The sequence below is a fragment of the Loxodonta africana genome, chromosome 2 (assembly GCF_030014295.1).
Source record: "Loxodonta africana isolate mLoxAfr1 chromosome 2, mLoxAfr1.hap2, whole genome shotgun sequence".
In the NCBI taxonomy this organism is placed as follows: domain Eukaryota; kingdom Metazoa; phylum Chordata; class Mammalia; order Proboscidea; family Elephantidae; genus Loxodonta; species Loxodonta africana.
The window spans coordinates 134,538,652-134,551,571 of NC_087343.1; the positions used below are offsets into that span (position 1 = coordinate 134,538,652).

Sequence of the window (12,920 nt, forward strand, 5' to 3'; positions counted from 1 at the left end):
GTGCTGCAATAAGCATGGTATCTCTTTAGGATTAACTCCTAGAAGAGTGATTGCTTGGTTTTAGGATATGCACATGTAAAATTCTGATAACTCCTACACAGTGTCTCCAACAAGTTGTACCATTATATACCTACCCATATTGAAAGTGTCCACTTAACCTGCATTCTCCCCAGCACTGGATATGGTCTGTTATTTCAGTTGTGTGTGTGCATATTTAACCAATTCGAAGAACTGTAGTCCCTTTCGGTGCTTATTTGATTATATTGGCTCGCTTCTCAGATTTGTTTCATGATTTTTCCTTACTAGAAAACTATCTAAATGTTGCATTATGGCATTTTAGAAGAACCTTTATGGTCTGACTTCCGCTCATCTCTCCATCATGTCTTTCTATGTGTTCGACTTTGCTCTATGATGCAGCACACCACGTCTAGTTCAGTTTCTAACCACATGTGTTTTTTTGCTTCTGAGCCTTTGTGTGTACTGTTTTTCTGTTTGGCACACTCTTTTCACGCTCCCATTCTCTATTTAGGAACCATTCTTTTCTTAGCCAAATCTTTTTACTTCTTCAGTTCCCAGTTAGGATTCACTTCCTTTCAGAAACTTGTGTTGAATGTCTTTTGTATCTGGTTTATTAAATTGAAGTTTTAAAGTGATTTATATTGTTTCAGAATTTGGTTCTCACAAATAAAAAAATGTTGGTTAAATAACAGCTCTTGGGAGATGGTAAGAAATGAAAGGAAACCTTACTAAGATGTTAACAGTATCTCTGGAAGCTGCCAAGCGAATTGAAATGTAGAATCAGCTTTTAAAAATCTTGTAATGGATTATGTCAAACTATAATGCAGTTTAATTGTGTTTTACTCTGTTAAGTACCTGCCAGCCTGTCTGGACTTGACCCCAGGGACATTGTGGCAGTGCTGAATGAGGAGGAAGGCTACCATCAGATTGGACCAGTGGAGTATTGTACTGACTCCTTCATTATGTCGGTGACCATAGCATTTGCCACCCAGCTGGAGCAGGTAAAACTTATACTGACTCATAAAGAACTTGAAAACTATTTTTTAAAAACTCTACCTTCTAAGGTAATAAAAATATTAGTAAGTAGACTTTCACTTTTTAATATTGATTTTGAAAAATGTTTTCTTTCGTACCAGAAAACATTTTCGTTTAAGGAGGGGAGAAAAAAAGGTATGGATGATCTAGACGATGGTAAATAATTAATTAAATCTGTCAGGATTTAGAAGAATGACCACCAGTAAATGTTGTTTCCCATTGTATTCTGTGGCATTGTGAGGATGGCATGAAAGGGGAGTGTCATTTTTTTTTTTTTAAAGTATTGAATAATTAACTTTTTAGAGAAATTTGCAATGTTGGGAACATACTGTTTCAGTGGCTGTTGGGTCTGGGATTAGGTTTTATCCTATTTATAAGCTAACAAGATAGCCTGTTACTGTTTCGTGGATGCTGGCAGAAGACATGGGATTCTTGGGTGAGAGACAAGGGACTTTATTACTTTTGGCACAGCGGACAGCATGAATATCAGCATATTCCCTTCAGTTCCCCTTACCTCCGAGTCCCACGGGGACTACACTGAGGTACCCAGGTGGTTGCTCACATGTAATAGGTTTGTGTTGCAGCTTCAGAACACTGAACCTGGGGAGTCCAATGCTTTTAATGTAAGCAGTAAGCAGACCTGGTCTTTGTCCCAGAGGACATGTTATATTATTGCCCAAGGTTTCTACTTGCATAAAAAAACCTGGGAAATGGCCTGGGTAAAGGAACAGTCAGGGTCTCAAAGTCTTGGCACACTCAGCAGGAATGTACAGGAAGCTTAAGATCCCATGGCAGATAATTAACCCATTGCCCTTGAGTTGATTCTGACTCATAATGACACTACAAGACAGAGTAGCACTGCCCCAAAGCGTTTCCAAGGCTGTAATCTTTATGGAAACAAATTGCCAAATCTTTTTCCTGTGGAGTGACTGGTGGGTTCGAGCCGCTGACCTTTTGGTTAGCAGCTGAGTGCTTAACCACTGTGCCGAGAGGACTCCTTTGGCAGACAATTAGTGACCTCATTTTTACTTGACTTGCCAAATTTGTCAGGTAAAGGTTTTTCCTAGGAAATGTTGATTTGCCACAGTGAATTTATGTCTACCAGCAAAAGCTCTTTTTATGTATGAGCTCTTTCTGGATTCTCTCTTCCTCTCCTAATTAGGTATTGTCATTCCCTTATTTCCACTTCTTCTATGTACTTTTGTTTTCATCCACCAGCTTCCTTATTTTTTTTCTTCTCATAAAGCCCTGCCTGTAGTGTGTCCCAGCTTAAAATGCCATTTTGGTTTGGGCAAAGCCAAGTGTCCACTGTATTTTTATTTATTAACTATGCCTGAACACTCGTGCGCACTTCAGATAATTAGGAATCTACTGTTCTTTACTGTATTTTTAACATGTGCAAAACATTTTGAATTGCCATTTTATTTTTAATATTTTTTGACTCCCTGGAAAGATTGAGTGGCATAATTGTTAATATATATCTGTAACTTACTATGTTTTATGTTGTGTGTAATAGGCATTGTCCTATGTACTTTGCATATGTTGAGCATAATCCTACAGCAACCATAGGGGATTATTATTTCTATTTTAGAGATGAGGAAACTGAGTCTTAGGGAGGTTTTACAGCTCATAAGTGGCCCAGGTGTTTCTGATCATAGGGTCACATTCCACATTATTGTTTCCACATTATGCTCTGTTGTCTTTAATAGGGTTTGGAATAAGATAGATTCAGTATTTACTACTCCTTTAACTTAGGCACCTAATCTCTCTAAGGTTTACTTTTCCTCAATTGTATAGTCATGATACTGCCAGCTTTGCAGTTGTGCATGGGTGGGTAATGAGATAATATAAGTACCTGGCACATCATATTGTTTAGCTTGTTTGAGAAGTTACACTTGTATAGTAAAAGCTTGTTATGGGTAATTGACCTGTTGAGCTCACAATTAAAACTAATACAGTTCTTGGTAATGCAGGATGACTTCTTGGGACATATCTTTGTGGCAAGCTCTTTGCTGTCTCTATTAAAAAGTAATCCCGTAGGCCATCTATCCCTTGATACTGCTTACTTTGTCGTGTTTGCTTTTTTTATTCTTTACAGACAAGCCAAAGTTTTTAAAAATTAGTCACTGAAGTTTTTCTTCTTAGTCAAGTCACAGGCATTGTGGGAAAACATCTAGCAGTAAATAAGCAGACAAACAAAAACATCTCTTTCAGATGCAAAATAGTGATTTCTAGGTTGTAGTAGGATGGAGGAATGAGTTTGAAGCAAGAAGACTGAGTGGCAATAATCTTGTTTTTAAATATTGAAAATGAAGGGTAAAAAAAACTCAGTCTCTAAATTCCAGGATAATAAAGGATTTTTAAAAGAATCTGATAATGAGAATTATTTATAGTTAAATGTACTATGAACTATATACCACCACTTCTCTGTCAGTTTGTCATATTCCCGGGGCCTGCGTGTTGCTGTGATGCTGGAAGCTCTGCCACCGGTATTCAGATACCAGCAGGGTCACCCATAGAGGACAGGTTTCAGCCGAGCTTCCAGACTCAGACAGATGAGGAAGAAGGACCCGGCATTCTACTTCTGAAAAGCATTAGCCAGTGAAAACCTTATGAATAGCAGTGGAACATTGTCTGATACAGTGCCAAAAGATGAGCCTTGCCAGGTTGGAAGGCACTCAAAAGATGACTGGGGAAGAGCTGCCTCCTCAAAGTAGAGTGAACCTTAATGATGTGGATGGAGTAAAGCTTTCGGGACTTACATTTGCTGATGTGGCACAACTCAAAATGAGAAGAAACAGCTGCAAACATCCATTAATAATTGGAACCTGGAATGTATGAAGTAATGAATCTAGGAAAATTGGTAATCATCAAAAATGAAATGGAACGCATAAACATCGATACTCTAGGCATTAGTGAACTGAAATGGACTGGTATTGGCCATTCTGAATTGGACAATCATATAGTCTAATGTGCAGGGAATGACAACTTGAAGAAGAGTAGTGTTGCATTCATTGTCAAAAAGTACATTTCAGGATCTATCCTGAAGTGCAACGCTGTCAGTGATAAGATAATATCCATACGCCTACAAAGAAGACCAGTTAATACAACTATTATTCAAATTTATGTACCAACCACTAAGGCCAAAGATGAAGAAATTGAAGATTTTTATCAGCTTCTGCAGTCTGAAATTGATGGAACACCCAATCAGGATGCATTGATAATTGCTGGTGATTGGAATGCAAAAGTTGGAAATGAAGAATTGGTAGTTGGAAAATATGACCTTGGTGATAGAAACAATGCTGGAGATCGAATGATAGACTTTTGCAAGACCAATAATTTCTTCATTGCAAATACCTTTTTTTACCAACATAAACAGCAACTATACACATGGATCTCACCAGATGGAATGCACAGGAATCAAATCGACTGCATCTGTGGAAAGAGATGATGGAAAAGCTCAATATCATCAGTCAGAACAAGGCCAGGGGGCGATTGTAGAACAGACCATCAATTACTCAAATGCAAGTTCAAGCTGAAACTGAAGAAAATTAGAGCAAGTCCACAAAAGCCAGAATACAACTTTGAGTATATCCCACCTGAATTCGGAAACCGTCACAGGAATAGTTTTGACGAGTTGAACACTAATGACCAAAGACTACACTAGTTGTGGAATGACATCAAGGACATCATACGTGAAGAAAGCAAGAAGTCATTGAAAAGACAGAAAAAAAGAAAAGACCAAGGTGGACGTCAGAAAAAACTCTGAATGAAACATGCTCTCAAACATCGAGCAGCTAGAGCAAAAGGAAGAAATGATGAAGTAAAAGAACTGAACAGAAGATTTCAAAGGGCGGCTTGAGAATACAAAGGTAAGTATCATAATGACATGTGCAAAGGGCCAGAGATAGAAAACCAAAAGGAAAGAACGTGTTTGGTGTTTCTCAAGTTGAAAAAACTGAAGAAAAAATTCAAGCCTCGAGTTGCAATAGTGAAGGATTTATGGGGAAAATATTAAACGACTCAGGAAGCATCGAAAGAAGATGGAAAGAATACACAGAGTCATTATACCAAAAAGACTTAGTTGACGGTCAGCCATTTCAAGAGGTAGCATATGATTAGGAATTGATGGTACTGAAGGAAGAAGTCCAAGCTGCGCTGAAGGCATTGGTGAAAAACAAGGCTCCAGGAATTGACAGACTATCAATTGAGATGTTTCAACAAACAAATGCAGTGCTGGAAGTGCACACTTGCCTGTGCCAAGAAATATGGAAAATAGCTTCCTAGCCAACTGACTGGAAAAAATCCATATTTATGCCAATTCCCAAGAAAGGTGATCCAACTGAATGCAGAAATTATAGAACAATAAATATCACATGCAAGCAAAATTTTGCTGAAGATCATTCAAAATCAGCTGCAGCAGTATATCAACAGCGAACTACTAGAAATTCAGGCCTGATTCAGAAGAGGACATGGATCCAGGGATATCATTTTTGATATCAGATGGATCCTGGCTGAAAGCAGAGACTACCAGAAGGGTATTTACTTGTGTTTTATTGACTATGCAAAGGCACTCGACTGTGTGGATCATAACAAACTATGGATAACACTGCGAAGAATGGGAATTCCAGAACACTTGTGCTTCTGAGGAACCTTTACATAGATCAAGAGGCAGTTGTTCAGACAGAACAAGGGGATACTGAGTGGTTTAAAGTCAGGAAAGGTATGTGTTCAGGTTCTATCCTTTCACCATACCTATTCAATCTGTATGCTGAGCAAATAATCCAAGAAGGTGGCCTGTATGAAGAAGAACAGGGCATCAGGATTGGAGGAAGACTCATTAACGACCTGCATTATGCAGATAACACAACCTTGCTTTTTGAAAGTGAAGAAGGCTCAAAGCACTTGATCAAGACCAAACACCACAGCCTTCAGTATGAATTGCACCTCAACATAAAGAAAACAAAACAAAAATCCTCACAACTGGACCAATAAGCAACATCACGATAAACGGAGAAAAGATTGAAGTTGTCAAGGATTTCATTTCACTTGGATCCATAATCAACAGCCATGGAAGCAGCAGTCAAGAAATCAAAAAACACATTGCATTGGGTAAATGGGCGGCAACAGACCTCTTTAAAGTGTTGCAAAGCAAAGATGTCACCTTGAAGACCAAGGTGCACCTGACCCAAGCCATGGTATTGTCAGGCACGTCATATGTACAATGAATAAGGAAGACTAAAGAAGAATTGATGCCTTTGATTTGTGGTGTCGGTGAAGGGTATTGAATATACCACGGACTGCCAAAAGAATGAACAAATCTGTCTTGGGAGAAGTACAACCAGAATGCTCCTTAGAAGCAAGCAAGGATGATGAGACTGAGTCGTACATACTTTGGACATGTCAGGAGGGCTGTAAAGTACAGAGTCAGCGGAAAAAGAGGTGGATTTACACAGTGGCTGCAACCGTGGGCTCAAGCATAACAATGATTGTAAGGCTGGCGCAGGACCAAGTGATGTTTCATTGTGTTGTGCATAGGGTTGCTATGAGTTGGCACCAACTTGACGGCACATAACAATGTGAAATATATACGGTCATCTTTTATTAAAGTTATTTGGATTTGACTATGGAAGAAAGTAAAAGAAAATGAAAGTCTCTTTGAATTTCAGTCCTCAGAAATAATACAGAATGGCTAATAAACTTCTTGCCTGGTTTAAGATATTAAATGCTCTGGGCTAAGATTTTTTTTTAAAAAAACCTCATTTCATCTGTGTAGTAAAGCCTGTGATAGTGGTGTAAGGATTAGGTGAAATATGCCTGCCAAAAAACCGAACCCATTGCCGTCAAGTAGATACCAATCCGTAGTGACCCTAGAGGATAGAGTATAAATGCTCCATAGGGTTTCCAAGGAGTGGCTGGTGGATTCAAACTGCTCACCTTTTGGTTGGCAGCTATATCACTTAACCACTGTGTCACCAGGGCTAAGGAGAAATAAGTATGTGAAGATAAAGCTCATTTTAAAATGTTTGACTGTGTTGATTCAAGGACAGGCTGAATGAAATAAAAAAATTCTTAAGACAAACTTTACAAAATTAAACTAGTAATTTGGTTACTAGGGATTTAGAAATTTTATTTCTTAATTTTAAGAACTCAATAAAAAATCATCAAAGTTTTAGCAAATATTTTTGGAGTGCCTCAGGCATGCTAAGTACCTCTAGTAGTTTAGAAAGTAATACTCTTTTCTTTTCCTTAAATGTTTAGTTAATTCCATGTACCATGAAACTTCCAGAAAGACAACCTGAGTTTTTCTTCTACTACTCGTTACTGGGGAATGATGTTACAAATGAACCCTTCAATGATTTGATCAACCCAAATTTCGAGCCAGAGAGAGCATCTGTTCGCATACGCAGCAGTGTAGAAATTCTTCGTATTTACCTGGCTCTTCAGTCTAAACTACAGGTGAGTGTTGCAGCAATTTTTTTTTTTTTAATACATGATTTTTAAATGTTAGGGAGGTACTTAAATTCTATCCTACTTAAGTAGTGGAGGTCATCTTAATACCCCCTCTTTTGATTTTTTAAGGATTGTCCTGGCTCAGTGAAGTCATTGGCGTAAGAGTTACTTGAGTATTTTAGGAAATAGACTTTTTTCCTAGTTATTGAGAAAAAAGGAATATTGGTTATTGATCCTTTATAAAATTGTGCCTTGACCCCAGAGCTTTGGGCACAGTCAAGGTTTTAGTGCGAGTGAAAATAAAAGCCATGGGCTCAGAGTATTCTCAGAAGTTAGACTTTGCATGCATTTTGGCCAGGAATGAGGAGAGAGGTATTAAGAAATTTTAGTAGAACTAAATTTTAGAGGCGGTTCTGAATATAAGATATTTAGTAAACTGAAGACTATACAGAATGATGAAAAGCAGGAAATAAGCAGTTTGAATTATTTTATATATTAACGTGAGTCCTTACCAAAAGGATTAACTTCATATTATTTTGATTCTAATGGACATTTAAGTCATAAGAATACTTTCTCTTCAGCCCATTAAAAAATCACACGTAATAACATTAAAGCTAATTTACAGATTTCCCTTAACTCTGTCACTGTTGTCATTAGAGGTAAAAATATTTTTGTAGGATGATTGCTTATAAGGGGAAAGAATAGTATATAACGTATACCTGGAACAGTATTCTTTTGTAGTTGTCAAAAGGTGGTGATGTGGAACTTTTGATTAGCTATCATTATAAACTGGGTGTGTGCGTGTTATCCTTATAAACAGTACATTCCACCCATTTTACTGTTAAACATTGAGTTTTGTATATAAAGTCTAAAAGGCAGAAAAGGAGAGAAACATTCAAGGTGTTTATGGGTGAATAAAAGAAAATTATTTGAGGTTCTGTCATTTTTAAAGCAGACTTGATCCACTGACTTATTTTTTATAACTGTTTAAAATGTTAAATACATTTAACATGTTTTTGTTAAAATGGAAATAGAAAAAATTTGAGGTTTCTCTGTTCTATTTTAACAGAACAACCCACTGTTTTGTTTTCTGTTATTTTAAAAAAAAGTATTCTTAGATATATGGAAGAAGGAAGAATTCAATATTGGTTATGTTCTGTTTTTTTTTTTTAATACAATGCCCATGGAAATGTATGGGTCTTGTTTTAGGAATTTATCTTTTAAAAAAAAACATATATTTTTTTTTTTGCTTTTAATTATTAAACTTTCATTGTTATTTAATATCCTTATTGATCCTCTTTAGAGAACTGTATCATTTCTGTCAAGTAGTGTCATAATAGCAGAACCAGAATTGGATCTGAAGTTTGCTGGCTTTCTCTTGAAGTTATGTTTTGTGTGAGATGATCTCCAGCTTCATTTTCTGCCTTCCTCCACCTGAGCACTCTAACCCCTGGCCATATTGCCTTCTTTGAACAAACGTTTATTTTGCTGTATGTCAAACACTTGTTAGACAGTGGATAAGTACGATCACAGCCCATTTTGGAGTTTGGAGTTGATGGTGCAGTGGGGAAGACAGCTAAGTAAACAGGCAATTAAAATTCAATGAAATAGGAAGGTCAGTATTAGCATTGAACTGGTCAGGGGGCCATCACCTGAGCTTGGACTTTATGCAGTATCTCATTAAATGGAAAATTACTTTGAACTTCCCGGAATGTACCATGCTTCCTCTCACCTCCTGACCTTTGCGCACAGTTTTCCTTGGAATGACTGTTTCCCTTCAATGTCCCCAACCTCCTCACACACTGCTTTCTCTAAGATAACTCTTACTCCATCTACAGATGAAACACTCCATTTATTCCCTATCTGTCCCACAGTACTTAAAGAATGGGTGATTGACATGATATACAGTGAGGTTAGAAAAGTACGTAGCTTTGATTTTTATGTAGAGTATCATTTTATAATATACAAGAGTTTTAGAAGAGATTTGGCCCATGTACCTTTTAGTTGTCCTTATTAACTGGCATCTGTAATTTTTTTTTTTTAGCAAAATATGGCACGTATTAAATAATTGAAACAGTTTAGTTGTGTTTACACTTGTGTTCTGTGTAAGCGAGGAGCCTGCAGGCCCAGTGGTTAAGTGCTTGGCTGCTAAACGAAAGGTTGATGGCTCAAAGCCACCAGCCACTGTGCAGGAGAACGATGTGGCTGGCAGTCGGCTTATATAAAGATTTACAGGCTTGTAAACTCCGTGGAGCAGTTCTACTCTGTCCTGTAGGGCCACTATGAGTTGCAGTCAACTAAATGGCAATGTTTTTTTTTTTTTCCTGTGTAAATCACAGTGTATTTGCTTGCAACATACAGTTTACAGTTTCAGGAAATTTGAGTTTGCTTTTTTGACACCTTGTTTTCTTGCTGATAAAGAATGCACTTTTTACTATTCTTTTGATACATTTTAACATATTTTTATTTTCTTTTGCAATTTAACTTGTATGCCAAAGTTACTGAAAATAACTTAGTAACTAACTTCATTGTAAATCCTCCATTTATATTTTTAAATAAATTCTACATTTTAAGAGAAATTGTATTAAAGCATTGGGAAAGAAAAAAGCCCCCCCCCCCCAAAAAAAACCCCAACCCTTTGTTGTCAAGTCAATTCCAACTCATAGTAACCACATAGAATAGAGTAGAACCGCCCCGTGGGGTTTCCGAGGAGCAGCTAGTGGATTCAAACTGCTGACCTTTTGGTTAGCAGCCGAACACTTCACTACTGCGCCACCATCGCCTTTTAGTGTAGGTAAAATATATTTTTTCATTCAAGTATGCAGATATATAAAAACTAATTTATGCATTTAGCACTTTATTATACAGTTGCCATGTGTATGGTAGTACACATGGGCAAAATATTGAACAATGCAGGAAGTACCAAAGGAAGATGAATGGAACACACAGAGTCACTGTACCAAAAAGAATTGGTTCATGTTCAACTGCTTCAGGAGGTAGTATATGATTAAGAACTGATGGTATTGAAGGAAGAAGTCCAAGCTACACTGAAGGCATTGGCGAAAAACAGGGCTTCAGGAATCGATGGAATTCCAATTGAGATGTTTCAACAAATGGATGCAGCACTGGAGGTACTCACTTATCTATGCCAAGAAATTTGGAAGACAGCCGCTGGGCCAACCAACTGGAAGAGATCCATATTTGTCCCATTTGAAAGAAAAGTAATCCAACAGAATGTGGAAATTATCGAAAAAAATCATTAATATCACATGCAAGTAAAATTTTGCTGGAGATAATTCAAAAGTGGTTTTAGAAATTCCAGCCAAGTTCAGAAGAGGGGATATCATCGCTGATGTCAGATGGATCTTAGCTGAAAGCAGAGAATATCAGAAAAATGTTTACCTGTGTTTTATTAATTGTGCAAAGGTATTTGACTTCGTAGATTATAACAAATTATTGGATAACATTGTGAAGAATGGAAATTCCAGAACACTGTAGATAGATCAAGAGGCAGTTTGAAGAGAACAAGAGAGGATACTGCATGGTTTAAAATCAAGAAGGGTGTGCATCAGGGTCGTATCCTTTCATTGTACTTGTTCAGTTTGTATGATGAGCACATATTCCAAGAACCTGGACTGTGTAAAGAAGAACGTGGCATTAAGGCTGGAAGAAGACTCATTAACAGCCTGTGATGCTGATGACACAACCTTGCTTGCTGAGAGCGAAGAGGACTTGAAACACTTAAAAAACTACAGCTTTCAGTATGGATTACACCTCAACATAAAGAAGACAAAAATTCTCACACCTGGACCCATAAACAACCTCATGATAAACAGAAAATACTGTAATTGTCAAGGATTTCATTTTACTTGAATCTACAGTCAGTGCCCATGGAAGCAGCAGTCAAGAAATTAAGTGATGTATTACATTGGGCAAATCTGCTGCAAAAGACCTCTTCAAAGTGTTTAAAAGCAAAGATATCATTTTGGGGACTAGGGTGTGCCTGATTCAAGCCATGGTGTTTTTAATCTCCTCATATGTGTGTGAAATCTGGACAGTGATTAAGGAAGACCGACGAATTGATGCCTTTGAGTCGTGGTGTTGGCAAAGAATATGGAATATATCATAAATTGCCAGAAGAACAAATAAATCTGTCTTTGAAGAAGTACAACCAGAATGCTCCTTATAAGCAAGGATGGCTAGACTTTGTCTCACATACTTTGGACATGTTATCAGGAGAGACCAGTCCCGTGGAGAAGGACGTCATGCTTGGTAAAAGTAGACGGTCAGCAAAAAAGAGAAAGATCCTCAGTGAGATGGATTGACCCAGTGGCTGCAACAGTGGGCTCAAACATAGCAATGATTGTGAGGATGGTGCAGGACCGGGCACTGTGAATCAGAACGAACTTGACAGCACCTAACAACAATATGGTAGTGTAGTGAGATATTAAAGTAACCGTAGTGCACAAAAAGGGATAGAAAGGCGATATTATATGAGTATTTAGTAAAGAAGAATTGAAAAAGAGGTAATGGCTTCATTATTGAGATACTAGTAAACTTTTTGTTTTATCACCAGTTTTATCGTATATGAGGACCTCATATTTAGTCATGTAGTCTTTCATGAATCATTTTATAACATTTTATTTACTTATTTAAAAGAGAGGAGAAGATATAAAACCCTGTTTTTTATTTTATTTTTTCCCTTCATATTAGATCCATCTCTGTTGTGGAGACCAGTCACTTGGAAGCACAGAAGTACCATTAACTGGATTACTCAAGAAGGGCAGCACAGAAATCAACCACCGTCCAGTCACAGTTGAGGGTGCTTTTACCCTTGAACCCCCAAACCGAGCCAAACAAAAACTTGCACCTATTCCTGTGGAGCTGGCCCCAACAGTGGGAGTGTCTGTGGCTCTGCAGAGAGAAGGCATAGACGCCCAGGCAAGTAGTGACTCTCCTTCCTTGCCCCCACTCCCACACAGCTTCTCCGGAGTTGCCCGAGATTACTCACAGAAGTTGAACCTCAGAGGAGTTATCTAGCATGAGAACGTATTACTATTAATTAACGGCCTAAAATATGTGATACCTTCTCTTCAAAAAGGCCTTTTGAAAAATGGCATGGCTTCAACTGCTGTATTTTTATGAATGATTGTATCCAGAGACTGTTTAGCCTTTTGGGACATTTCTCTCATGTAGTAGAAACCATTTTCCCCCTTGTATTCAATGAAAATGGCCGAAAAAGAACTCTGGTATAGAGAACATTTTTAGACCTAGTTTCTAGCAATCTGCATTAATGGTATCTTTCTGGTTGGCACAACTTGAGTTCAGTTAAGCTTCTTAGCTCATTAGTGCTTTATAGTACTCATACTCTTTAGCCAATCTTTTGTACAGCGATGGGAAATTACAGTGTTTTG

The 12,920-nt window shown here is 37.7% G+C and overlaps 1 protein-coding gene across 6 annotated transcripts in view; it reads left to right on the forward strand.

Annotated features, from left to right (window-relative positions):
- CEP120 (centrosomal protein 120) overlaps positions 1–12,920 on the forward strand; it is a 77,231-nt gene that overhangs the window by 12,337 nt on the left and 51,974 nt on the right. For all 6 annotated transcript variants that reach the window (XR_010319224.1, XM_023548733.2, XM_023548742.2 and 3 more), the window contains 3 exons: positions 871–1,019; positions 7,315–7,512; positions 12,220–12,447. Coding sequence is in view for 5 of the 6 variants with exons in the window: in XM_023548733.2 (XP_023404501.1) it covers positions 871–1,019; positions 7,315–7,512; positions 12,220–12,447 (575 nt within the window). In the remaining variant the exon portion in view is untranslated. The remainder of the gene's footprint in view (positions 1–870; positions 1,020–7,314; positions 7,513–12,219; positions 12,448–12,920) is intronic.